We start from the raw sequence: 26,776 nt of genomic DNA on the forward strand, positions 1-26,776 counted from the left end.
CTAAATTTGATCATTGTGGTCTAATGGGAAACATTGTTCACTTTAATCTGTGTATTGTTAATGTATGGATATCTGTATAAGTTTTTCATCATACACGGTACTTTTCTATTAAGTAAGTAAAGGTTAAAATCAAAATTCTAATGTTGGCTTGCTCAAATTAACAATTTCTTGGCATTGTTAATTCCTCATTTCTAAAGCACTCATGAAGATCCGGTACAAACCTCCTATGAAAATAAATTACAAAACTATAACATGTAAAACATTTTTATGAAAAGGTGCGTTTTTTGACTCCCCTCCCTCAAACCACCATTTCGAGAAAAGCTCCCCCGATTTTCTGGAAAGGGTGCGGCCACCCCCATTAAGAACGCAAATTTTACGGGTTTTTTTTTTTTTATTTTCATTTTCAGGGCTGTTTTCTTTTTATCTAAAAAATAAAAAAAAATAGCTGGGATAACACGTTGCAAAAACCCTATTAATTTTGCAAACAAAGAAATCAACCAAAACTAAACTGGTAATAAAAAAAAATCAGCATCACAGCCTATTTCTCATACACTTCCAAAAATAAATGACCAATAAACCTCTATCTTTAACAGAGTCATTGATATCATCATAGACTTACTAGTCAAAGTAGTAGGTCCATGATATCATTAAGATTGATACAAAGCTTTCCTTTTTTGTATAAAAGCTGATAAATGGCTACATTTCGTAATATTAAAATACAGCACTCTTTCACAACATTTTGAGCTATCGATTCTTTCTGTTACTTGACAATTTGCTTTATGGGGGGTACCATTCATATGAAAAAAAAGATGAGTAAATAAATAAGGTAGATGTCAAGTTGTTCCAATATAAAAGAACGAAGTGATCTGGTAACAATTTTCACTGACACAAGTTCCTAAAAATTAATCATTCTGATTGCACGAGAGTGAATTTTGCCGAAAGAAATCACAGGAAAAACGCTTAATGAAAGTCTCCTAACTCCTAAGTCTCTGGGGATTTCAGGGGAGCGTTTGTCAGTGATTTTCACCGACGGGTCCAATAAGCTACTAGGAAACCGCATCTGATTGACTAATTCTCACCAACGGGTCCGATAAGCTACTGGGAATAACCGTATCTGATTGGCCGATTCTCACCGAAGGGTCCAACAAGCTACTAGGAATAACCGCATCTGATTGGCTCAGAAAAATATTTGGTAAAAATCACCGAAAAAGTCGTCATGAAATGCTCTCCAGGTCAAAGTTAAACCAATGACCACTCTTCAATAAGGAAAACGGAATTGATACTAACCAAGACCAAATAGATTGACCCATTTCCCAGGTACGCCAATCGAGGACGACTTGAGCAACTGTTCAACAACGACATATATTATACCTTAGAAGTAATGATAGTGCATAGTAGAAAAGCAGCATCTTTATCCTCACACTGACCCCAACTTGAGATGCGGACAATATGGCAAAAATGTATTAAATAACTTTCGTTGGTGAAAATTTGTTATCAAGATTAAAATTAATCAGTGATGACAGAAGTTATGGTAACGGTTGTCAGCAATGAAATCGTTAGTCACTTTTAGACAAAGGCGGCGGAAGCGGGGGGGGGGTCATCCCCCCTAAAATTTCTGTTGATAACCTTTTTTTTTTGCTTGTCCGATTTTATTACCTGTGCCCATCTCAAATTTTCAGGCAGATCCCACCCCCCTAAATTGTTTGGCTTCCGCCCCCAATGCTTTGCTTTAAGTAGTTAGGAAGACGTCTTTTTCAATGATATCAAGAAGATAATGTTAACATTCAACGAAATAATAGCATTAGCATGTCCGTTCATTTACGCACCATACGATCACCAATCTTCGTCACCCTAATGTACTCCTGAGGTACTAGTATTCAGTTGTTTTCTGCAATATTGTGTCATTAAAAACAAATGTACATCACTAGTGAGCCATGAGCATTTGGAAACATTCGCCCCCAATCTTTCTCTTGCTCTCTTTCTCTACCTCTCTCTCTCCCTTTCTTTACCTTTATCTTTCTTATCTTTATTTCCCTTTCCTCTAAACACAAATTCACATTAATTTACGTTACCAAAAATCCAATGTTTCGGAAATTACAGAGCTTGAATAATCATGTTAGGTAAAATATAATATACAACGAGAACCGAGATACCTATAAAAAACATCTGTCTCGAACAATAAATTGTTTTCGCTACAGACTCTAAAAAACATCAAAGTGGATAGTAAACCATCGATTTTGGCATTTCGTAAAGAGGACAGGCGTCTGGGATTGAGACGACTCCCGGTCGTATGGGGGATCAATTTTCAGGTGAAAAGCGACATAAACCCCTGCCAATGTAGAAACTAGGTTAGGCGTGTAAGTGGTACAGATACGATAAAAAGACACAATTTAACAAACCATCGAACTCGACTCATCTCTCGAGCTCATCAGGAGCAGGATGCGATAGCTCGTTTCATAGGCCTAGAAATATAGGCAAAGAGAAGATGTACTTTATGAGTTCGTATAACAAATGGGGAAGAAACATCACTGTATAAAAATACGAGGGGGTTCTACAGTGCGTATCAAAAAAGTTTACACTTTGAAAAAGTCCTGGGTATTTTTGTAAAGCTAAGTTGCAGAAATCTGTTTGCGCGGAAATGCTCATTTTCACACTGTGTCATGGGGAAAGGGCGAAATCAAACTTACCCTGAGAAACATTTCTCATACATTTCCCTTGCACTATTAGTCAATTGAATTAAAATGGACACATTCAAGCATTTCTGAACAATTTTGCCACCCAAATTGAAATTCCAACACTTAGTACGCACAACCTTTACCATTTTTGTGCCATCTGGATCTGAGGACATAACTGAATCTGAAGAAAAGTTTATATCAGACATCTTCGACATTTTTTCACTAAGTTTTTATCATTTTAAGTGGGTTTACATTTCGTTTTTCACTGAATACTTGTTTATCCACAAGCTTGACAGAGTGATTAACCAAATGAAAATCAAGCCTAAGCCGTTTCATGTAAATCACAGCTCAGTGTAAAGGAAATATCGTCACGATGGCATCGGTGTGTGGGGAGTAGGGTGGGGCGCATACACTCTTCAAAGTGTTTTGGGCAAGGAAACAAGTTTAAAAAGGTAACAGATATCTCCAAATCAATTTTACTAGCTGAATTCCATGTGTTCTTCATGATTAAGGTCTACTTTTATTAGCATAACTATTTGAAAGATCTGCGCAAATCATTTTTCACTAACTTTTCATAAGTAAGTGGTGCTCACTCAAGCAGAAATATTTTTCGACAGTTATATCGTCATCTGATTAAATGGATCTGTACCAATGTTAAAATGTTAAAAAATCTTTAGGATATTACAAATGTATAATTTTACAGGATTTTTTCTAAGTGTAAACTTTTTTTGATACGCACTGTTGAAAGGGTTTGACTTCATGAAAGAAAGAAAAGTTTTCAGCAAATTAAATCAGTTCAAATAGAAACACTCTCTACACTCGGCAGGTGTCTAAAGTGCGTTATTAGCAATGGTGTTTAATCCATGGCTTCCTATTTTTACTTGGAAACAGTTTTATTGTGAGGGTGCTTCACTAACTCAATCTCAATATGACAGTAAATATGCAAGATTTTCCCTAATTTTTCCTATTTTTCCTAAAACTAGGGTCTCATTGCAATAACAGAAACAGAAACAGTTTGTCATTTCAAAGTCTAATAATCTGGTTCCAGCAATTTATTCTTTTATCCTAATAATGTCATTCGTTTGTAATACCAGGATAAACCTCTGGGCTGCATGCGTTAAGTACATGCATACTCATACACATATGATTATCTATGTATTTCACATTAACCTGATTCTCTGTCAAAATAAAGGCCGTGTGATATAAATTCAAGACATTGATTGATTATGAAGATAGTTTACCGGCCGTGTACAATACTGCTAAACCAATTTTGTGATGTTGATTTGCATCTGTTTTTGTTACTTCAGGAAGTTAGCCAATCTTCTTGAAGCTAAACATGTTTTATAAAACACCAATTTCTTAAATACTATCATAATTGCTTAGATAATAATTTGTCTAGGGATTTTTGGAAATCCTCCTGAAGGCAATTACGCAAATAGAACCCCTATATGACGTAGTAAATGATTGTAATTTATCAAAAATGTACATCGCGATAATGAACATACTTGGCACTTCAATTTGTGATCCCTGTATATGTTTTAATGTGTGCCTAATGTGACACGGACATCTCAATTTCTACAAAGTCAATATATTCGTTACTATAAGACTAAAAGAGAATTGTTTAAAATTCCCTGATATTAAAGACTGCATTTTATTACATTAAAATATTGTTACGATACTGCAACAAATAACAAGTGAAATAATTTGAAATTTAGATTTGGTTTCCTCTTTTTATTTATTACAGGAAATATAACACTCAAAAACTAATAAAACATAAATAAATATATATTGGTCTTACGTCTCTTGAGGTGACAGATGTGCAATATATCCGATTAATAATCCAAAGTAAAAGTCCAATTTGGCTGGCGAAAAGTAAAAGTTCACAATGATGGCGATGATGAAACCGATGTTGAAGCACGATAAATAACAAGAGTCACTCTGTAATGAGTTGAAATGTCCGTGAAGACGATGTTGATGATAAACAGTCAATTTAAGCAATCCATGGGTTGAAAAGCGTTCATTAAACAGGTTGATGATCTCGATGAGAACTGAGAATTCCTCTCTCAAAATAACTGCAAACAGTTCATTGATGGTGTGCAAATAATTCCACAGAAGATAATTATTCCAGGTGGAAATAAACTCTGCTCTAACATAAAGTCTGACGTGAAACTCTTAGCTCTGATCTGATATGATCTGATCTGATGAAGTGATTTGGTATGATGTGATGATGTCCTTGAAGAATCTGCCAGCTTTATATACTAATTACAACTATTCTAGATCCTTCTAGTATTCACTATTATGGAAGCTTCTGGTATTGTCTTTTAAAAGAACATTCTCCTTCTTTCTGGAGCATTCTACATTTCTAAAACATTCTTGAATGACCTCAGTGAAATCAACAACATAGCTAACCCTATTGTTCACTGGAATCCTATTGTGTAGCAATCTATTGTCTGCTTTTCCCTATTCAACAATAATACTCCTTGGCCTTTAAATAGGCGAGGCCTGCATATAACAAAAAGCTTTTACAAAGACATTCTGGAATGTTCCTTATCATAAATGAATGTAATTGCTTTTACAATTCTTCTTATATATAACAATATACATTTAGATGCTTTCATGATACCCCAGATTCTTTGAATTAGAACTTAAACTTCTTTTTTGAAAATTCAAAATTTTGACCATCAGTATTTAAGTGTTGGATGTTGACAATGGCAAATTCTAAACATGGTGACCTAAAAGACACATTTAGATACAATTACATTCTTCAAATGTTTATCTCTGATCATTAATGTGACACTTTCATCAATAAAATGACGATAAAACGCTATTTCCTGCTAATAATATAGGCTGTACCATTATCTTAACAAAGGAAAACTTTTGTTGCAGGATTTCATTTCATAACAACAACCGGATTTCTTGTAATAATGAACCATGTAATCATACAATCTTTATTTCATTTACGGCTAATTGCTAGTTAAAGCAAATCAGTTTAAAAATTTACACGAGGACAAGCATGATTTTGAACAAACAGAAATGGTTCGTCTTTTCTCTTTTTCCTGACTAAGGTGTCACTTAAAAAACTTTTAAGAGCATGCAGAAAACATGTCAAAAGATTTTTGTTTTTAATTTGATGTTCGGAGAGTGTTAGTCAAATGACTTAATGCGTGAGCATGAATCATTATGGGAAGCATCAAAGATAAAACTTAAGCTAACAAAATGCATGTCAATAATATCAATAAGTTATGCTGAAGATAATAAAATTTCGATTTGTTTTAATCTAATACATGGAATTCAGTTATGTAGTACAGACTTTAGTGCTTCATTCCATTCGCGGTTGAAGGGAACTTCTTCGTTTCATAATCATTAACAGTCCTAGAGGTAAACTTAACTTTTGGCCAGCTGTCCTTGTGTCTTTAAAAGAATGAACTAGAATAATAGATTGGACTATATAGCTGGCTATTGAAAAGCTCTCCATAGATATTTTCAATCGGACTCTGAACATGACACTTCTTGAACATATTAGTAATATGCAACATAAATACGAAATAAACAACACTGAGTTATATATTCGTTCCTCCTTCAATAATGCCATTTTAGGTAAAGTTCAATATCGTATGCCGTGACCACCATTTTCACTATGTACTCAATTATGCTTCATCGTATTTAGTTACGGTTGGATAGACAAAACCTGCGAAAATTAATGTATTATTATCAAAGCAGAAAGGGATGCTTGAAAATAAATTGTCATTATCCCACAATATCAAAACTATCTAAATGTCGTAGAAGACATCGTTATTCAATGTAAATTACTTTCAAGTGTTTTTTTTTCTTTTTCATATTTCCTTATTTTCTATTGAACTTTTTTGATTGATGTGTAGATTAGTTAGCATCTTCTCGGGGACATATTCGTAAGCAAGCAGCGATAGCGAAATGGAAACCGGTAAGCCTGGAAACCAGATTTTTTTTCTTATCCAATTCTAAGGAGTTAGGTCGGTCACATCTTGAGAGATATAATATCAAACTAAGAATACAGCCATGACATACACAAATAGATATGGGGGCGTTGCGTACTTTATATCGCCCCAATACGTACACAAAAATATACGAGGATATCAACCAATCACAGGCATATAAGCATGGTAAACTGATATAATATATGAAATGAAGGTGTACATTCTCGATCAAATTTCATGATTGGATTTACAAACTTGAGAGCATGCATTGATAATAATACTCAAATTACATGAGATACTGGGCTTGACACATTTTTTCCCCCCGAGACTTGTTGAACACCTCCCATTTAGAATAGACGTCTATATTCATGCAACCATTTCAGAGAGGAGTTTTTATGTAAACACACACGCCTACAGACCTTTGAACATCAGAAGTGCAACCAACATTCATACCAAAAGGCTGCAAGGTAACAAAAAGGTTACTATATTCTCGGGTTCTTGCCTCCAACTATATGATAAAAGATTAACCTGACGACATTAAACATTCAGCTTGAATAAATTGATAATTATGGTAGCCAATGAAATTACGTATTACTTATCCTTTATCTTACAGTTCTAACGTTTTATGCGAATAATATTCTCTTGACTATCACCGCAGGAGAAATCTCGAATAATATATATCTTAAAATGCTCATCTTTGTCTCACTCGCTCACAAGTTTTGAAGAATAAACATAGCAACATATCGGCCGTCTCAAAATGTTTGGTTTACTCTCTTAATTCGCGCGATTACAATTAGTACTCTAATGAGCGATTACAAAATATTGTAAACTATTTGGGTTATATTTTGCCGTTGTCAATCCGAAAAGGATTAAAAATCGACGAATTCGCGCGCATAAAAGTTAATCTAAACAAAATTACAAAATACTCAAACTATCCACCAATGAAAAGGCTTATATTTTGTCACATGACCACGCCGCGGCAGCGCTCACGTATTCTGTCGACTTTTTGTACCGCGTCGTATATTATTACCAACGAACGTAGAGGGCAGCAACACACGGCAGTGTTGCTTTTAGGAAGGTCCACTCCGCTCAGATTTTGTGACCACTTAAGCCACGCCCCTCACTCAGCGCACTTTTTTGGTAGATTGTAGAGTTGATTTTTTTTCGTTTGTTCGATTTCATTATTTCTTAATGATACTGAAAACTCCACGAAATAATGCTTAATATTATTTATATGTAATAATTTATTTTTTGAAAAACGTAAGAAAAAACGTAATCAAAGTTCTTTTAGTTTGCACGTCAATAGAAATACGTAGTACGATGAACTTGTATAACCCCTTTTCTGCTTAATTTCGCTGCCCCTACCAAGCTACGCCAGAGCCAATACCTTGATCTTCTGGCATGGCCGCGCCGAAACTTCTCGGGACACATCGGTGCGTGTACTGCGCGAAAGCAGTACTGGCCGCACTAGCAGGATTGGCAGGATATCTCGACGCTACTCGACTTAGCCAGACATGAACGATATGGACTTGATCTGTCATTGATTTGGCATTAACTGCCAATTGCAACGATACATGTTCAAGGTTAGAATCGTAATTTTCCCTTACAGTGTGGATCGGAGCATGAAAATATAAAATAATTATGTGATATCCACAAATCCGACCAAACTTTTTTGCAACTCATCCCGAATACGGACACCAGCCAAGCTCAAGCCCAGGTAAGTCCTAGTCTAAAGTTAGACCAAATTAACAGACCAAAATAACATGGCCCAGTTTCGAGCCGTAGTATGTTTTGACGCGCCTTGATTTGTGAACTATCAAGAGGCGGTGGTTTATGTCAGAGCTGCTTTTTTCATTCTATAATTTCATCAAAATTTATAGCATGCACAAATTTTTCCAGCCAATCGTATCGTACCTCCGCACCGACCGGCAGGCCGGGGCGCGCCGGCGCGTTCAGCCATGGCGCTTACACTCAAGCTATGGCACTGCCGCTGGATTGTGTAGGCGCATTAATGTGGTGCAGCGAAATTGAAATGAAGAATGTTCAACCTCACGTATATTTGTTTTCATATTGATATGCGAAAGTCATAAATTTGTTTTCACCACCACGTAATATTTTAGGAAAAATAATGGAATAATTTTGGAATATTTTGGAGCGTGATACATGCTGTAAAATTCTTTCAAGTAAAAATGTTGAAAATGAGGAAATAAAAAAAATCAACTCTACAATTTACTAAAAAAGTGCGCTGAGTGAGGGGCGGAGCTTAATAGCAGTCACAAAATGAGCTTGACTAAATCGGGTGAAATTAGCAGATTGGTTTATTTGATGGCCGTTTACTGAAGAATTAAAGCAACACAAGAAGGAAATGTGGTAATATTTTTTAATTCAAAATGTAGTAAATTTTTTATCAATCATTTTCATATTTTTGTATTTCTATTAGTGGAATTTAGCCTTGTCACAATCTGTTAGTTTACCTCTATTTTGCTATTAATCTTTGAATGTAGTACGTCGTTTCATGGTTTCGTTGGCATGCCTACCAAATTGTGCGCGGACTTCAATCGCATGCGCGTATCGAGTGGACCTTCCTAAAAGCAACACGCTTGTGTGTTGCTGCCCTCTACGTTCGTTGATTATTACCGTACACGTACCCGTTGGTGAGCTGTCGAATTTATACCTGGAGCAGGATGGCCGAACTGGAGAACATTTTAAAAGATTTCGGGGAGGAAATAATCAAGATATTGATAGGTATGTGTTTATTGAATTATACAGATAAAAACTGAGGAAGAATGGGCTAATGATTGCAATTTTCAACTGTGATTGATTGAGATTGAAAGTACGTTTCAATTGACGCTGTAAGTTTCGCGAAGGAGTACGTTTACGTGTGAGTTGTGTGAGTGCATGATGACTTAAGGTTAGATCTAGTGGTCTAGTGTGTAGGGTTGGACCAAAAGTCACGCACATCATAAAATTCATTTTTTTGCAGTACTATGTTTACCTACCATCTGTTGCTACACACTCCAAATATTATTTTTGTTGCAAAAACACGGCATAAAAAATAACATTAATAACGAAAATCCTAGGGAGATCGAGACCCTCTCCGCGTCCGGGCCCTCTCCTCGACCTCGGCTTTGTTGCATGCCTCCAATCCAGTTCCAAACGCAGGTTGTGGACCGAAGTCAAGAGGTCTATATCTGCGCAGGCGCGGCCCGAACGCTGTGCAGACGTTCGAGCGTTCGGACTGTCGCAGTTCTGGGCAAGAATTTCGCATGCATTTAAAGGACAAGTCCACCCCAACAAAAACTTGATTTGAATAAAAGAGAAAAAATTCAACAATCATAACTCTGGAAAATTCCAAAGACAAAGTGGATGTAAAATAAAAAAAGTTATGGCATTTTCAAGTTTCGCTTCATTTCACAAAATAGTCTGTCTAGTTATGCACATCTCGATCGGTATGCAAATGAGGAACTGATGGCATCACTCAATCACTATTTCTTTTGTATTTTATTACATGAAATATTTTTATTTTCTCGTCATTGTCATGTGAAAGGAAGTTTCATTCCTCCCTTAACACATGGAATTCCATTATTTTAACATTTTTTGCTTCAGGCAAGGAGGTCCAAATCGTCAAATTCGTAAAACTTGAAATATTGTAGAATAAAAAAAGAATAGTGAGTGACATCATCGACTCTCTCATTTGGGTGGAACTGGCTCGTTCATATAACTATTCTGTTAAAAATAAGCGAAACTTTGAAATGTCATAACTTTCTTATTTTACATCAAATTTTGATGAAATTTCAGCATTGTGCTTGTCTGATTTTTCTCTATTGATTCAAATCAACGTTTTTCTGAGGTGGACTGACCTTAAAGTTACAGTAGTTCTGAGACCCATTGGCGGCGGAAGCCCAAAAATTTAGGGGGTGTCCACCTGAAATTTGGGGATGGACACAGGTAAAAAATTGGACAAGCGCCCCCCAAAAAGGTTATCAACCTAAATTTTAGGAGTGGCTAACCAAAATTTTTTGACAAGCAAAAAAAAAAGAAAAAAAGGTCATCAACCTAAATTTTAGGGGGGGACAACACACGTTTCAGGGGAGGTCCACATGACTTTAGGGGGGGGGGACGCTGGAAAAAAAATGACAACAACAAAAAAAAAACCCTAAAATTTAGGGGGGGACACGTCCAACCCCCCCCCCCTCCCCCCCCCCCCCCCCGATTCTGCCGCCTATGCTGAGACCAATTAGGTGCCAGTGTGAGTGATACACTATACTGCCTTGGCCTAGGGCCTTATGGCTGTGAATAGTATACCCAGTGTCCTGTCGGGTTGTATGTTCAGACGATCAATTTTAGAAAGTCATTTGGAAAAATTTACAAGGGAAGTTTCATCAATTTTTATTACACTACAAAATGTTAGGAAATATAAAGAACAAAATATGGTACAAGATGATTAAAGTATTGAGTTCATATTTCTAGTGTAATCCAAAGACAAAAAAGAAGGCTTCAAAAAATGATAAAGTGTCTAGACAAGTAGTCTAGATCTAGATGTAGACCTAGACTAAACTTAAAATCTAGACTAGGAGATGGGTCTAGATCTATCTAAATGTAAAAGATCTAAAAGCTAATGTAAGTACAGGAACCATAGCCTTACACAGAATGTGGAAATTGATGAACTGCTAATTAATGCAAGTATATTAAAATCACCAAACTTCTTTTTTTAAACTTTGGTCTAAGTCCAACTTGAAACTAAATCTGGTAGAGCTGAGTACAGGGATCATAATTTGTGCATAGAATTTGGAAATTCATTAATTTGGCTAATTTATGCAGATTTTACTATAAGTATAGGCCTACACTGTTTTCCTTTACTTTTCCTTGAACTTTTAGCGGGCGACAAGTGTGTTCTGTTGACACTGCATTAAGCGTTTAACCGCCGACCGTTCCTGCAGGCACGCTTCCGTGAAATGGAAGCATGTCTTCATGTGACACATTATAAACAGTAAAAAACACCTAAGATCTTAGAAATTGGTAACAGAAAGTAGAGTAAATTCCTTTTTTTTATATTTAATTTAATGATTTTTATAAAGTATTTGTTTATCTTTTTTGTTAACTAAAAACCAGTAAAATTTTGGATCAAAATGACATAGTAATGTACACAAAACGCATACTGATAGGTGGGTCCAGTATAAATGCCCTTGAGTATTTATGTTGGACCCACCTAACAATTCCAATGATACATGTAAGAGTAATTTGTATTAATACTTATTTGATTTACAGGATGTGTAATTAAAAAGAAACAAAAAAAAGCAATGGGCTGATGTTGCCCCTAAAATAGGATTTTTCCAATTTTAGGGCCCTTTTTTCGCGTGCCGATATTCATATTTATCTTCATAACTCCAGTTAGGATCAATGGTATTTTGTGATTTTTGTGTCTACATAAAGCAGACAATAAGGCCAATCTTAGTAGTAGAATCACAGCCCACAAATTTACATTTTTATCACTTCTTTTAAAAATACAAAAATTTAAAAATACAGAGGTTTAACATAGTTAACTTTTAAAATTATTCATGGATTTAATGAAACTTATGGTTTCATATTCAAATAAAATCCAAATGAATGGTACACTATTCCACTATTAGTTAAGAGAGTGTTATTTTCAAACTATTAAAGATCGACAGTAGGTCATTTTTTTGTAACACCTAGTACATGTAAAGGGACATTCAGTGATGATGCTTTTTTTTAACATTTGTTGCAGAATAATGGAGTTGCAGTGTTTCAAATGCTCCAAAATGGTCAGGGTGAATGGTGTTGGGGACTTCGCCCGTCATTTACGTTCAAGCCATATTATCAAAAATGGCGAGAAACTAATATGTGCACAAGATGGATGTATGAGGACTTTCTGCTTGATGAATTCTCTGTTACGCCACATCCGTCGTCACCATACTGCCAATGCTGTGGAGCATGCTCCTGCTGAACATGATGCTGAGAATCAAGAATACAGATTTGATGATGATGATGATGATAACAATGACCATGAAAATCAGGTTCATGATGGTGAAGAGGATAACTTTGAAGATGCACGACAAGCTGAAGTGGAATACATGGGAAATTTCGGTTTAAATGATTTAAAACGAATAGCTGCTTCCATGATAATGAAGTTGAAATCATTGTCTTCGGTTCCATATTCAGCAGTACATGCTGCCATAGCTTGTACAAAGACCATGTTTCGTGACACTATTTCTTCTCTAAGATACCGCACACTTTCTGTAATGCAGAACCACAGGCTTGACATGAATGCTGAAGATATTGCAGAACTTACTTCTCTTTTTGAGTCTTGCGAAAATCCGTTTGTTGGCATTGAAACGCCAAAACAACAGATGGACTATATGATCAACAATATGAAGCTAGTTCCTCCAGTTGAAAGGGCTATTGGTGTGCGATATGACCAAAGGATGGATAGACAACTTGGCCAGGAAGTTCAAAAACCTGTGACTGAAACATTCCAGTATGTGCCAGTGTTAGATGTCCTTAAACTGGTTTTGAATCCAAAAGTGAGGAAGTTAGTAGAAAGTGAAGAGCTTGTTTTACCAGGATATCTGAAAGGTTACAAGGATGGGATGCAATATCAGCAACATGAAATCTTCAAAAATCACCCACATGCATTACGCTTTCAGCTCTATTATGACGTAGAAGTTACGAATCCTTTGGGAAGTAAGACAGGCATACATAAGCTCGGTTTGTTCTATTATACCATTCAAAATCTTCCACGGCATTTGAACTCCTCCATGAAGAGTGTGTTCTTACTTGCTGCTTGTTACACTAATGATCTGAAGAAATATGGATTTAAGAAAATTTTGGATACGTTTATTGATGACATGAAGAAACTGGAAAGTGCAGCTGGTGTACAGTTGACCATAGATGACCGAGAGATAAATGTCCATGGTACCCTGGTGTCATTCAGTGGGGATACATTAGCTGCACATGATGTGCTTGGCTTCTTAAGCCCTTCAGCCAACAGATTGTGTAGACTATGTAAAGGTTCGAGGAGTGACATCCAAAACTACTTTACAGAGAAAGACTTTGAGATGAGAACAGTTGAAGACCATGACGAAAGCGTTCATGTTGCCTTGCAGAGACCACGTGGTGATTCTAATACAGGTATTCGCAATGAATGTCCATTGAATGTTTTGCAAAACTTCCATTGTGTAAATAACTATAACATTGACATAATGCATGACTTAGAAGAAGGCGTGTGCCCGTATGAGGTCAAGTTGTTGCTGCACAGATTTATTATGATAGATAAATTCTTTACTGCAGAGGAGTTCAATCAGCGTTTAAATTCTTTCCAGTATGCTTCTAGTGATAGGAAAAACAAGCCGTCAACTGTTCATTCTGACAAAATCAAGAATCTCGGAGATCACAAGCTTGGTCAGAAAGCTGCACAAATGTGGTGCTTCATTCGCATGTTGCCCCTGTTAATAGGAGATAGAATTCCTCTTGGTAATGCTCATTACGAACTGCTACTCCTGCTCCTGAGGTGCTTGGATATCATATATGCCCCAGTCATAGCAATTGCTCACAGTGTCTATTTGGACCATTTAATTCAAGCTCATCATTCACATTTTAAGGCAATGTTTCCCACCCAACATTTCATCAATAAGCATCACCACATGATTCATTATGGAACTTGTATCAGGATGTGCGGCCCACTTATCCATATGCAGTGTTTGAGATATGAATTGAACCACACACTTGCCAAGCGTTTAGCAGCTGTTAACTGTAATTTCAAAAACATTTCGAAAAGCGTTGCCACTAAGTATCAGGTACTTCAAAGTGCATTGTGGTCAGAGGAAGGTGGACCTTGGATAGAATTTGAATGTTTTGGTGGCTACACGACTCCAGTAGCAAATTTAGATGGAAATGAAACTCTGTATCAAGTACTCGGACTTGCTGATGATGCTGAGGTTTTTGTTGCCACTCATGTGACCATTTTTGGAACAGAGTATAAGCCTCAACTGTATCTACCAATTGGTTGGCGAAATGGTATGCCAGAATTTGGAAAGATTACTAGTATTTTGACTTTTGGAAGTTCTTCAAATAGTGTGAAGTTTGTAGTTAAAAAGTACAGAAACATTGGTTTTTCCCCACATTACCACGCCTATGAAATTGAAGACATTGAAGGAGGGGGCTACGTTATTTCAACAGTGAATGACCTTCTACACCACCACACTCCACTCTCTGGTTTGTCATCTTATGAGGCCGATTCACCCATATATTTGTGTCCTCGACATTCTCTGGTACAACTGTAACTGTCGTAACAAGCCTTCAGGTGAGCGAGTGTGATCACTCCCTTAACCCTAATATCTCTGGTTGAATATCAACCAAATTAAAACAATTGAGGGGGAGGCTTGCGCCCTCAACCCCCCCCCCCACTGGATTACAATTTACATACATTGGCAAAATTAATGAACTTCCAAATTCTATGTAGAAATGATGATCCCTGTACTTAGCTCTACCAGACAAAAAAAAGTCAAATCAGACTTAAAATTTAAGAGGAAAAGCATTGTTTGGTGATTTTAATACATTTGAACAAATCAGCATAGTTAATGAATTTCCACATTCTGTGTAAAATTTCATGATTCCTGTACTTAGCTCTATCAGATGAAACAATGAGAATCAAAACCAGATTTAAAATGAAAGAAGAGAAGCATTTTTTTTTATATTGATTTAAATTTAGAATAAATCTTGAATAAATTATTTTAGCATAATTAATGAATTTCCAAATTCAGTGTAGGTTTCAAGCGGTGTACTCAGCTCTATAGGATAGAACAATCAGAAACAATATTGGACAAAAAAAGAAAATGAAGGGGAAGAAGCATATTTGGAGATTTTCAATAAATTTGCATAAATTAGCATAATTAATGAATTCCTGAATTCAAATAAAACAATCAAAATGAAGGAGAAACAAGATTTTTTGGAAGGTGATTTTGTGTAAATCTGCATAAATTAGCGTAATTAATTATTGGCAATACAGTTGTGGCCATTTGCAAAAACAGTTTAGGCCATGCGATATTGATGTTTGTGAAATTTCATGAGTCTAAGCCAAACAATATAAATTATAGATCAAACGAAAGTGTGACTGACAGAGAGACGACGAAAAAGTGATCCTATGTTACACACGTACTAGCTGCCTCGGCAGATGACACAGAAAAACAAGCGAGGGGATGGGGTTTGCACCACAAAGTCCCCCCCCCCCCATCTAACTATTTGAAATATCAACTGGACAAGAAGAAACAATTTAAAGAATCTAGAAAATAATTTTTTTTTTTGGGGTGGGGAGGGGTTTATTTTTGTTTTTGTTTTGTTTTGGGGAGGTTGTGTGTTTTTTTTTTACAAATTTGGTAAAGACACCATAGAAATTTTGACTATTTATTAGTTCATTCTTCCTTAACCTGACAAGAAGGCAGCTGGATTGTTGATAGTAACCCGATTTAGTGGCCTTATCTTCTTTATGGAAACTACATTTTGGGGATGAATTTGACCAAATACATGTAAGGACAGGTAATTTGAAGATGCATGTTCTTTTGCCTTTCCCCTGCAGATAATGACATTGATAAAAGCATTCTGCTGACAATGAATGAATCAGAGCTTGCAGAAATAGGAGTGAAGTCATTTGGTGTGAGAAGGAGACTGAAGATGAAGATTGATGAACTTAAGGAATCATGCGCCACTACTAGTAATAACAGTGTTACAGACACAGGGCCAGCAGATACTCAAGAATGGGAAGCAGAACCCAATCCAGTTGCTAAAGTACAGTCAAAGGTAAGAGCACAGTTTTATGGCAGTGGAGAGTTGAAGAGGCATTTTAATTACTGATTTCAATTCCGCAACATTGACATTTAACCCAAGCAAGGGCCTATAACACAGGGTCTGGGGTTGGAAACTTTCCACACAAAATATCAGGAATTTTCATTGGGCTAGAAATTTTGAGAATTTCAATTGAAAATTTCATCATTACTTTGTTGTATACAAGTAGCACTTCTTCTCATAAATGAATAGTTTTAACATCTGTTTTGGCTTGCCTTCGCATTTCATGAAGATAGATCAGCTCAAATGTAAGAACACCGCCGCCATCATTACACATATGGATGAGATGTAACACCCTGGTGTAACACTGTATCTGATCCCACAGAGTAACATAAAATGTGTGCAGTGCATGTGCATGAAGTAAAAGATTCCACTGAAATTTACAGTTTGGTGAATGGACTTGTGCATCCTATTGCATGCTACTTCATTCACAAAGTTGGAGTACATAAAAGTTTGATTACACTGTTGCATCAGGCTGGAGTGTTTCAAAAGTTTGATTGGTTAATTGAGCTTATATACTATGTACATACATGTATGTATATATTGCAAACAAATTAAGCCAAGTTATGAGTCAATAAATGTTCATGTTTTCAGGATTTACATGTAACTAATGATGTTTTGTAAACTATGCATTTATTTTATATAATTCACAGAAAGGTCTCAGGCATACGTTGCTGAAAGATAAGGATGGGAAAGAATTGGTGGAGTATCTGGACCAAGGAGGTCCTCTAACAAATCCCCAAAGACGTTTGTTGGTCAGGTTGGCCGTAGCATATCTAGTGGAAAAGTTGGACGGAGATTTGTAAGTGTAAAGCTGCATGGATTGTGCAGTGTACAATGTAGTTTTGGTGCGATTGAATATTCCATTATAGTGTTCTCTTTTTAAATGCTCCAACTCTTACAGGTCAGTGTGACCATTACACAAATTTGTTTTCCATATTGAAAAATTGTGATAATTTGAATTTGACTGTTCAAGTAGATTTGATGCCCTCTTTTGGCAATCGTTTTTTTCTCTAAACATATATGTCTTCGAAAACATTCGAGATTTTAAAAATATGTGTCAGAAAGCTATGTATTATCTTGAAATTTTCCTCCCATTGTGAAGTGAAAAGAAAATATAGCTGATTTGGCCAGGACCCATGCTTACGATTTTAGACATTTCTAGATTATATGGACATTTATAATGTTTAGATCTCAATTATCAAGCTATTATGTTTTGTCATAAAATCTTCATTCCTCATCGACCCGAAGGACAGTTATTGACAATTTTTCACACTTGTAATATTATAAAACAACATCCGCTTCAGACTAGCAAAAGGTACAAATTTGCGCCCTTTTCTAATTCGGCATTGGAGGGGGGCACCTCCATTGACAAGTAAATATCATGCATGTCCAAAGAAACATGTAAAAAGGCTAACTTTTTCAAGATAGGGCATGTTACGTACATAACGTGATAAGGGTGTCAAAAACACTACAGCAAAAAGGGTAAAGCTTCTTTTCACTGACACGGAAACCTCCATGTTTAGGAGCCGATTTGCAAGGGTATTAAAAAAATACTCCTAAAAAGAAGTGTACTTTTTGCGCCAAACCTACTTATTCAGGGTCCAGTTTGCGAGCAAGAATACATATTGATGTACTAGAAATGGGATTTGTGTGCACTAAAATATTGCTGGGGCTGTTAAATTATCATTGTACTTGCTTAGGGGGTCAAATTATGGGAATACTTAAGGATATGGTTTTGTACAAAATACAAAGGGTAGGGTTCACAAACCAATAATTGATAAGGGACATTCATTTTCTTTTAGTGCTTTTTGAAACCCCATGGATGCGCATAATTATCCACTGTTCCATGGAGATAGCCCGGCCCCATGGGCCAATCACAGAAACTGTCTTTTAAAATGGGATAAAAAAAGATGCAGCAGATTTAGCACCAAAGGACAGCACCGAATTTGAGGCCTGATTCAGAATCCTTATGTTGTTTTAAAGGTGGCCCAAGTCTAATGAAAAAGAAGCTCTAGCTAAGGAAATCATCACAACATGGGGTCAGTTAAAGGATGACAGACCTGGACTGAAAGGATATGTGAGTATAGATTACTATAGTCACATTTGTATCGTGTTTAAGTGGGTTACTTCGAGTATGATTGTTATTTCGCCTCCCCTTATTGGCATGATGGAGAATTTGCATTGTTGAGTAGTTAAGTCTGCTGTTTGTCTGTACAGTTATAGATTTTGGCGGAGGTTAAAGATAAATTCCAGTTTTGGTAACGATCTCAAAATGACTTTTTACAGAATCTAATATAATTACCACCGAAGTGTTTGTTTGTATGAATAAAAAATATGTGCCAAAGGATTCTGGAAGAAATTGTGTAATTGCTGAGAAATAAGCAAAATAAGCACGGATTCGGTCACTTCCGTCGGGTCTTTATTCCAGCAATAATTATACACTGTCCCACGTGTGCCTATCTGTGTTGGTGATCTTCAGTGTGAACGTTTTTCAGCGTAGATTTCAAGATTTCACAAAGTTCAGTTTATGTAACTGTACCAGATCTAGATCCTCGATGATATAGTGACAATTAAGCCTGGTTTTACAGACTTTCTCATGAAATCAGTGTTTACTGCAACTACTGGTATTTCTCTTTAAGCCGAAACAAGACTCATCATTGTCAGTTTCGGAAATTCATATCCTATTACATTATAACTGTACATGATAAAAAGAGCAGTCTTACATGTATTTCATTATAATAGTAATAATTTTAAAAATTGAAATATCCACCCCTGTAAAGATTTGAGTGAAAATGTATTGTTTAGGTAGCAGAATGTTTTGACCATTATCAGTGAAATTTCAGATAGAAATATATTTTCCTCAATTAACATTACAGAAATCTTAAAGGAAAGACCCTGACTAGTTAATTGTTTAGCATGCATAGATATTCATTTTATTATTTTTTTTTTTTACAAATTTTCCATTGTAGTGTGCTTATAATGGAAAATAATATACTGAAACGTTCAGTCTAGTTATATAAGCAAAATTTCCTGAAATGTTAGTAGTCAACAAAGTTATATAAGCAAAATTTCCTGAAATGTTAGTAGTCAACAATCGGAAGATTGCTTTGAAAGCATTCCTTTTTATGGAACTACCAAACCATTTTGCCTTTTCTTATTTTTTTATAATTGCAGAGAGAAGCTGTTGAAAACTGCTATCGGATAAACAGAGAGCAAGTGAAGTTATATACATGTATGTATACAGTTATTGAGTCAAAGGGGCCTGAGCTTTCGCTCCTAGCAGAATCTTCTTCTGAGGTGAAACTCATTTCGTCACTGAAGAAGATTCTGCTAGGATCGAAGGCTGCCCCTTTTTGACTCAGGTTCTTTATTTTTACGAAGAATGCATGAGTTTGCCTTTTGAAGTACTGGAAATCATGATATCATGTGACTTCATATGTTTTATATTTTCAACATGACATGAGCATTTCTTCTCAGAAAATGAAGGATTCATTGAGTACAGATTCAAGAATATGAGGCCGAATGGGAAACAGGAAACAGGGTAAGAAGAGGAAGCATGCCAAATCAGATGATCACAAACAAGAAGATGTGATAGTGGATGAGGAATTACGTCAATATGAAGAATTACAAGAAAAGAGAAATGTCAATCTTGTTACAGTGTTGATTCCTGCAAAATAATATGTGAAATAAGATGGGAGACTAACTGAAAGCCTTGTCTGAGTTTAATAATCTGATAAGAAAAGATAATTCAAGATATTCTTAAAGCACAAATATAGTTTTGGTAAGGAAGAAGTTGAAAAATATAAAACTTGCTCTACATTTGAAAAGACATCAAAAGTATTTTCGAACAGCTTTACCGCTTTGAACCGAAGTCAGATTAATGATTTTACAATAATTACACCTTGCAAACTGTACATGTAGTTATCATACTGTATGTATAGATTTGTTCGGAAGCCCTCCGAACAATTAAAAATAAGTCAAATTATTAAAAAGTGAAAAAAGAGATTCAAAGCAAATCATTATTGGTTAATGATTTGCCTTGATAATCATCATCATTCTTTCATTTTCAAGTTTGTTTCATCAATCTGAGTGACAATGCACATTTAGAAAGCTTTAATGATTTCAAGTCATTTCAGATCAAGGGGGCACCAAAGTCACATTAAAAAGTAATACAAAGAGTATGTCCAAGGCAATAAAAGTGCCTTACATGTACATGAAGGTTATTTTGATGGTTGAAATAATACGGTAACTACTGTCTTTCAGGTAATACGGATGAAGCTCACAGTTTCCACTGCAGCAAATAAGGGGGAAAATTATCCAATTTTTCAAAGACACTACTGCTTATCGTCAAATGATGCTGAAGAAGAGGACAGACATGACCATTACAGATTTCATCACCACGTTTCCAAGGGTACAAAAGATGCCAGAACTTGTAAGTTAACCCAAGCTTTCATGACGACTTATTTAGAGGCCTATTTGATCACCTTTTCTTCTACTATTTGGCAACACTTGCATTTTTGCTTTGATGCTTCACATGTTAAACGAAATATTTGCTTATAATATATCCACTAATAAATATGTTCAATCCTAAACTGGCAGGGGTGGGGGGTGAATCACCCCCCCCCCCCTCAACATTTTCTGCGATCATTCCGCCGCGCGAAATTTTTTGACAGCGCCACTCCCAGAGTTTATACTTTTAAGTCTGGCGCATCTTTTGAGACCAAATTGACGACGCCGGGTACGTTGTTCCGAAAGTAAGCAACATTTTGTAAGTGCATGTCGGACCAAAAATTGCTCCAAAACGTGATTTTGTGTACAAAGTCAATGCAAATTGAGTTTTCTCATCTTATTCATAAAGATATGATTATTCTTATTTTAAACAGCTGAAATCAATTGATTTTAGCATAATTATGCTTTTAAAAGTTTTTGCAATAAATCTGGTGAGAAAAATAAAAGGTTGAAAAACAAAGAAATTCATAAAACAATAAGAAATTGATTTCCAAACCGAAGTTTTTTTTTCGATTGCTATTGTTAAGAATGCTACAAATAATACTTTACCAAAAATAAGCATTCCAGGAGCTTTATTTAGTGAATTAGAGCAAATAGTATGATTTATGCAAAAATTAGCATAATTATTTAAATATAAAATAAAATCTCATTATTTTGGAAAATTTTACCATACAGCCTTGTAGATTACATCGCACACTATCAGCATGCAAATCAACCAAAGTTTGAGTAAGATTGAGGAAGTAATAAGAAAGTTATGAGCATTTGAATGTCAAGATCACTAATGCTATGCAGACATTGCCATTGGCAATGCGACTGACCAATATCTGATGTCACAGACGTACAACTCTCCCCTTTGAACACTGAAAATATACCCCAAAATGTCTCATTTTGCTCATTTTTATGATATGACAAAAAAATCAACCATGATATAATGCTGTGAAACCTCTGTGCTTGTCCTCTCATAAAAGAACACCTCATATTGCAATAGACTCTATAAAAGAGAGAATTTAAAAGTGAAATAAGTATTAAAGTAATGGGGGGGTGTAAGTCTGTGACATCACAGATCGTGGTTGCATTGCCAATGGGAGGATCTACATGGCATTAGTGATCTGAATATTCAGATACTCATGACTTTCTTATTATTCATTCAATCTGGCTCAAACTTTCAACAATATGTTTCTGTGATTTTCACTTTGATATGAATCCAACTGGTTTCTAGGGTTTCTTTCTCCATTAATTATCCTTATGTGGGTTATGTCCATGTTTAATGAACTAGGCAAAATGTACGCATTGAATCATGGACCCAATGTTCTACTAATACAAGCATGAAAGTTAGGTTTACAAAAATATACTTATTCCTGTTTGATTTTACAGATCAACATGGACTTTGAAACAGAACATGGGCACCTTTCTGACAATTTTATTTCAAAGTGGGAGTCGTTCTACCGAGACCGTATCATAAAATTAGGTTTGAGCGGGTATCCAGCGGTAAAAGAATCAATTCAACAGTTTGAGGAAGGTGACAACAGTGAGTAAATTTTTTTATTTTTAATGACTCCAGGCTGAAATTCAAATGATTTGAAAAAGTAGAGTAAAATATAAATCCATTCAGAAGGTATTTGCGGTTCAACCATGTAAGAGTTGGAAACGCCACATTCCGAGCTGAACTGCACAGCTCGTCGTCAGGAGAAAGAATGAAGCTATTAAGAGCAAGATACAACAACTTATGTACATGTATGATGCTAGGTATAGGCTGAAAAAAAGAAATTGAAAACAATAGTAAGAATAGAGTTGAGGTAAAGGAAGGAGGATGTGGCAGTGAAAGTAAGTAGGTTCATGCATAGGAAGGGATTACTTCCATGACTAGTAGATAGAACAGAACAATGGAAACTGAAGGGGATATAAAAGGTGCATAGAGCATAGAGGAGATCAAAGGAAGTGCCTTTGCATATATTGTAATAAAAAAGTTTAGTACATCAAAGATATACCTTCAAGTCTTATAGAGTAAAATATAACAAGCACAACACTAAAATATGTCATCAAAATTGGAAGAAAATGTAATGACGTTACTTTTTTGCATTTTTTTCTCAATAAAATGGTTTCATGCATATTCAATGAGCAAGGTGATGATATCACACCTCAACTTTTGTATTTTATTATGTGAAATAGTTATTCAAATTTTCTGCTCTAGACATAAACTGGGATGACTGACTCCTAATGGAATGTTTATGATCATTGTTGGTATTTAGTTATGTCCATATAAGGGATAGATTTTTTATACACATATGATGTGTTGTGCTTGTTAAATTTTACTCTACTTTCCAAATTATCAGATTTTCAGCCGAGATTCCCCCTTTATTTCTGATTTATATTTATTGTCAGTTTGGTTTTGCATAGAAAATTTGTTTGCTGCTTTATCTAGGTGAAAGCAGACAAAACATATTAAAAATTATTCGTTTCAAATACTTAAGTGGTAAAAAGATGTTCAGATAATGATCCAAACAACAGTTGTCTCCACACTTTTTTGTCTTGCCTGAACAAAGTTTGGCAGAGACCTTGTAATCTCTCTCTCTCTATCACACATGGAATTGTGATGAATGGATGGTACAAATTATGCATTGCATTACAATGAGGAGATGATGCAATGTATGCATCACAGTGAGCAGATAAGATATAATCTTACCTTCTATCATTACTCGACATAAGGGAGTGTGCCAAGGTTAATTAAGCATATTAAATCATAATATCATAATATTCATCTTTTGCAGGAGACCTGTGTGGTTTAACTGCACTGCTGCTGATGTTACATAAGCCACTGACAAAGACCAAGAACCCCACTTCGAGTTCAAGAGCATCAAGTTTGGAGCACTTCATCCAGTACAGACCTGTAAGTAGTCAGTTAGCGAATATGCGAATTTTTGGGTTCCCTACCAGACATCAATTAATCCTTAAATTCCTGGTCCCACAATGCTTCTTTTTTGGTGTGTGTTTCTTGCTATATTCAAAATTTTTTCCCTCTCTGTTTTTTTTTCTGTCTGTCCCTCTCTTCATTGGGTTTTTCTCCACCCGGCCTAATTAGTATATTTTTTTTTCTTTTGTTCCCGGGCTTTGTGCCACCTCTTTATGAATCTTCCTCTACATTGGTTAATGCCTCTCCCCCTTGTCTTTTCACTATGAAAACTTGTCTATTTTTCTGTGTATCCTATGTATTAAGAATTGTGAATAATCATTAAAAAGAAATTAATTGTATTTATTTATCCAAAAACAATATCAACTTCATGAATAATAACAAATGCAAAAATATGAACAAAGAAATATTATAATATGATGATTAGAAATTGCAGATCCAGAACTTGAAAGAGGCCATAATGCAGTGGTGTAAGCCATCCTGAAGATGCATTCCAATATATTATGTAATACAAATTTCAGCTGATACATTCAGTCATTAATCTCCCCTTCACTGGCAAAACCTCATTGTTGGCTGTTTATAGATTGTGGCAGCCTCCCAAAGCTTCATCCATGGGTTTCAAATATACTACAGGTTTACATCATCATCATGTAATATTTTCCTCCCTGTTTGAATATGAGATTAATTAGGTTCTACATATGTTTGAATATGATATTGTTGGGGCCTATGCTTTTAAAATTTGTAGCTCATGTTGTCAATGCTCAACTATCACTTCTTTATGCTTTGCCAGATTGGGACAGACGTTCAAGCGGCAGCAGCTGGGAAGTCTGCTGAGTTTCGGCAGCCCTATATTCTAGCCCTTGGACACAGACGCAAGCCACTACAATATTTCTTGATTGCAGACAAGGTAGTGATTGAAGCGGGACAGAATGTGGTGGAAGCCACTGACAGGCTTTTTAAGTCTCATTATGTATTTGGAGTCCATTTTGCCCAAGTAATTCAAAATTTCTGGGAGTTCATAGCATCTGAAGTGTACAGGGTCATGCAGGCATCTGATACCAAAGCTTCTGTAAGAAGTATGGCGTTATCGATCCGAAATTTAAAGTTAACCGAGCAGTAGCTTTGACAACAAAACTAAGCGGCTTTCAAGGACAGGCTTCTCACTCACCTTACCTTTGTAATTCATAAGCACATTTGCTGTCTATATGAACATGACAGAGAATAGTTTCTCTAAGGCTGTTATTTTGGATTTTGTACATAAACTAAAAATAATAAAATATGAAAATAAGAGATGTTTTGTACAGGTTCCAAATGGTATAAATATACGCTGAGTGAGAAAATGTTGTTCATATAGGTAGTCTTGTATGCAGACCAGTTATGAAAGAAGTTCTAATTTACATATTTTTAATTATGCAGAGCAAAGAAGTAGTACAAGGTTGTTATTTCAAGCTTTAATGAAGCGATCGGGATAGTAGTGGTTTGGAGTAAAAGCAAAGTTAGTGGTTAATTAATGCCAGAACAATGAGCCCTTGTATGAAATTGTCTGAATTAAGATGTACACATGTTCCGAGACAAAATGAGTTTGTTTACTACTTGTGAGCCTAACGGTTGAAAAGAAATGTTTATTATACCCCTGCCAAACGAAGTTTGAAGGGGGTATGTAGTAATCAGCGTATGGTTGGGCGGGTGGTCCGTTGCAAATCTTGCGGATCGAACTTCTTCCTCATTTTTCAACTAATACTCGTGAAAATTGGCACGTAGATTAGTCTTGTTGTGAGGATGTGCAAGACACATTTTTCTTAAGTGTTGGAAACTGTGCGTTGTCGGGGTAATGGCATGTATTGGCATAAAATTCGGTAAAAATCTTGCGGATCGAACTACCGGGGTACTTCAAGTTTTCAACCAATATTCATGAAATTTGGCACATATATTGGTCTGCTTGTGAGGATGTGCAGACACATTTTTCACAAAAATAACTAGAAGACAAAGTGATATCTAGTTTTATATACATTGCTGAGAGTGATTTATTATTCATGAGTCATTAGGTAAAGAATCAAGCAGAATTTACAGCTTCTTTTATTAAGACATAAAGACAAATTTAACCCTAAATAGACTGGGGAGGGGGAGGGTGAAAGGCCCCCCGAGAATTTTTTTTTTGCAATAAATCTTTATTGATAAATCTCATGCAACTTTTGAGACCAAATTTGCGACGCCTGGGTATGCAGTCCGAAATTAGGCATAATTATGTAAGTGCCGAAAGACCCAAAATTGCTCAAAATGCAAATTCTGTTTGTAGGCAAACTTCATACCATTCTTTAAAATCAATTAATTTCTTGTTATAAAATTATTGCCAACAATTTCCATCCAAAAAGTCTAAAACAGAGTAATACGTATGAAATTTCAAAAACAATTAAATACTTAAAACTCTTTGATACTGATTATTTTTTTATGTGCATTTGGTCAGAATCTCACAGGGAGTCTCTAAACAAAAGATTAGCGGTACAAGGGCCTTATAGTTTAAAACAGTCAAATTCTAATTTCATGCATAAATTAGGATAATTAATGAATTAATTTGAATAATTTTGGAACAATCAAATAGTATACAGTTTTGTAGATTAAGTCATGGATGACGTGCATGACTATTTTTCGTTGCAATTGTGCGATCAACAAAGTCGAGATTAATCGGGGACCTTTAGGGCATTTAACCCCCCCCCCCCCCCTCCAACAGTATTTCCATCCTCCAAAATACTCCAGTCTGATTAAGGTTAAACTTTCATTTTCATACTTATTTTGCTCTTTTTGTCTCACCTGAACAAAGTTCAGCAGAGACTTAATCACGGTCCCCGTTGGTCTTTTACAACAATCTGAAA

The 26,776-nt window shown here is 35.7% G+C and overlaps 2 protein-coding genes across 2 annotated transcripts; both read left to right on the forward strand.

Moving 5' to 3' along the window:
- Positions 1 to 9,267: 9,267 nt before the first annotated feature.
- On the forward strand, positions 9,268 to 18,563 carry LOC121428128. Its single transcript, XM_041624724.1, has 5 exons — positions 9,268 to 9,373; positions 12,375 to 14,948; positions 16,221 to 16,441; positions 17,140 to 17,288; positions 18,473 to 18,563. Exon 2 carries the CDS (start codon positions 12,379 to 12,381, stop codon positions 14,926 to 14,928), a length of 2,550 nt encoding a protein of 849 aa, XP_041480658.1. The 5' UTR covers positions 9,268 to 9,373; positions 12,375 to 12,378; the 3' UTR covers positions 14,929 to 14,948; positions 16,221 to 16,441; positions 17,140 to 17,288; positions 18,473 to 18,563.
- A 2,240-nt stretch (positions 18,564 to 20,803) lies between these two features.
- LOC121428139 lies at positions 20,804 to 26,469 on the forward strand. The gene is made up of 4 exons (XM_041624735.1): positions 20,804 to 20,921; positions 22,373 to 22,526; positions 23,767 to 23,885; positions 24,697 to 26,469. The coding sequence occupies exons 1-4, from the start codon at positions 20,841 to 20,843 to the stop codon at positions 25,024 to 25,026; spliced, it is 684 nt and encodes a 227-aa protein (XP_041480669.1). The 5' UTR covers positions 20,804 to 20,840; the 3' UTR covers positions 25,027 to 26,469.
- Positions 26,470 to 26,776: the final 307 nt, after the last annotated feature.

The sequence above is a fragment of the Lytechinus variegatus genome, chromosome 1 (genome assembly GCF_018143015.1).
Source record: "Lytechinus variegatus isolate NC3 chromosome 1, Lvar_3.0, whole genome shotgun sequence".
Classification (NCBI taxonomy): domain Eukaryota; kingdom Metazoa; phylum Echinodermata; class Echinoidea; order Temnopleuroida; family Toxopneustidae; genus Lytechinus; species Lytechinus variegatus.

Coding starts and splice junctions, on each gene's coding strand:
- LOC121428139 (XM_041624735.1), top strand. CDS start 20,841: ATGATGCTGAAGAAGAGGACAGACATGACCATTACAGATTTCATCACC. Junction 20,922..22,372: donor TACAAAAGATGCCAGAACTT/GTAAGTTAACCC, acceptor TTGATTTTACAG/ATCAACATGGACTTTGAAAC. Junction 22,527..23,766: donor GTTTGAGGAAGGTGACAACA/GTGAGTAAATTT, acceptor CATCTTTTGCAG/GAGACCTGTGTGGTTTAACT.
- LOC121428128 (XM_041624724.1), top strand. CDS start 12,379: ATGGAGTTGCAGTGTTTCAAATGCTCCAAAATGGTCAGGGTGAATGGT.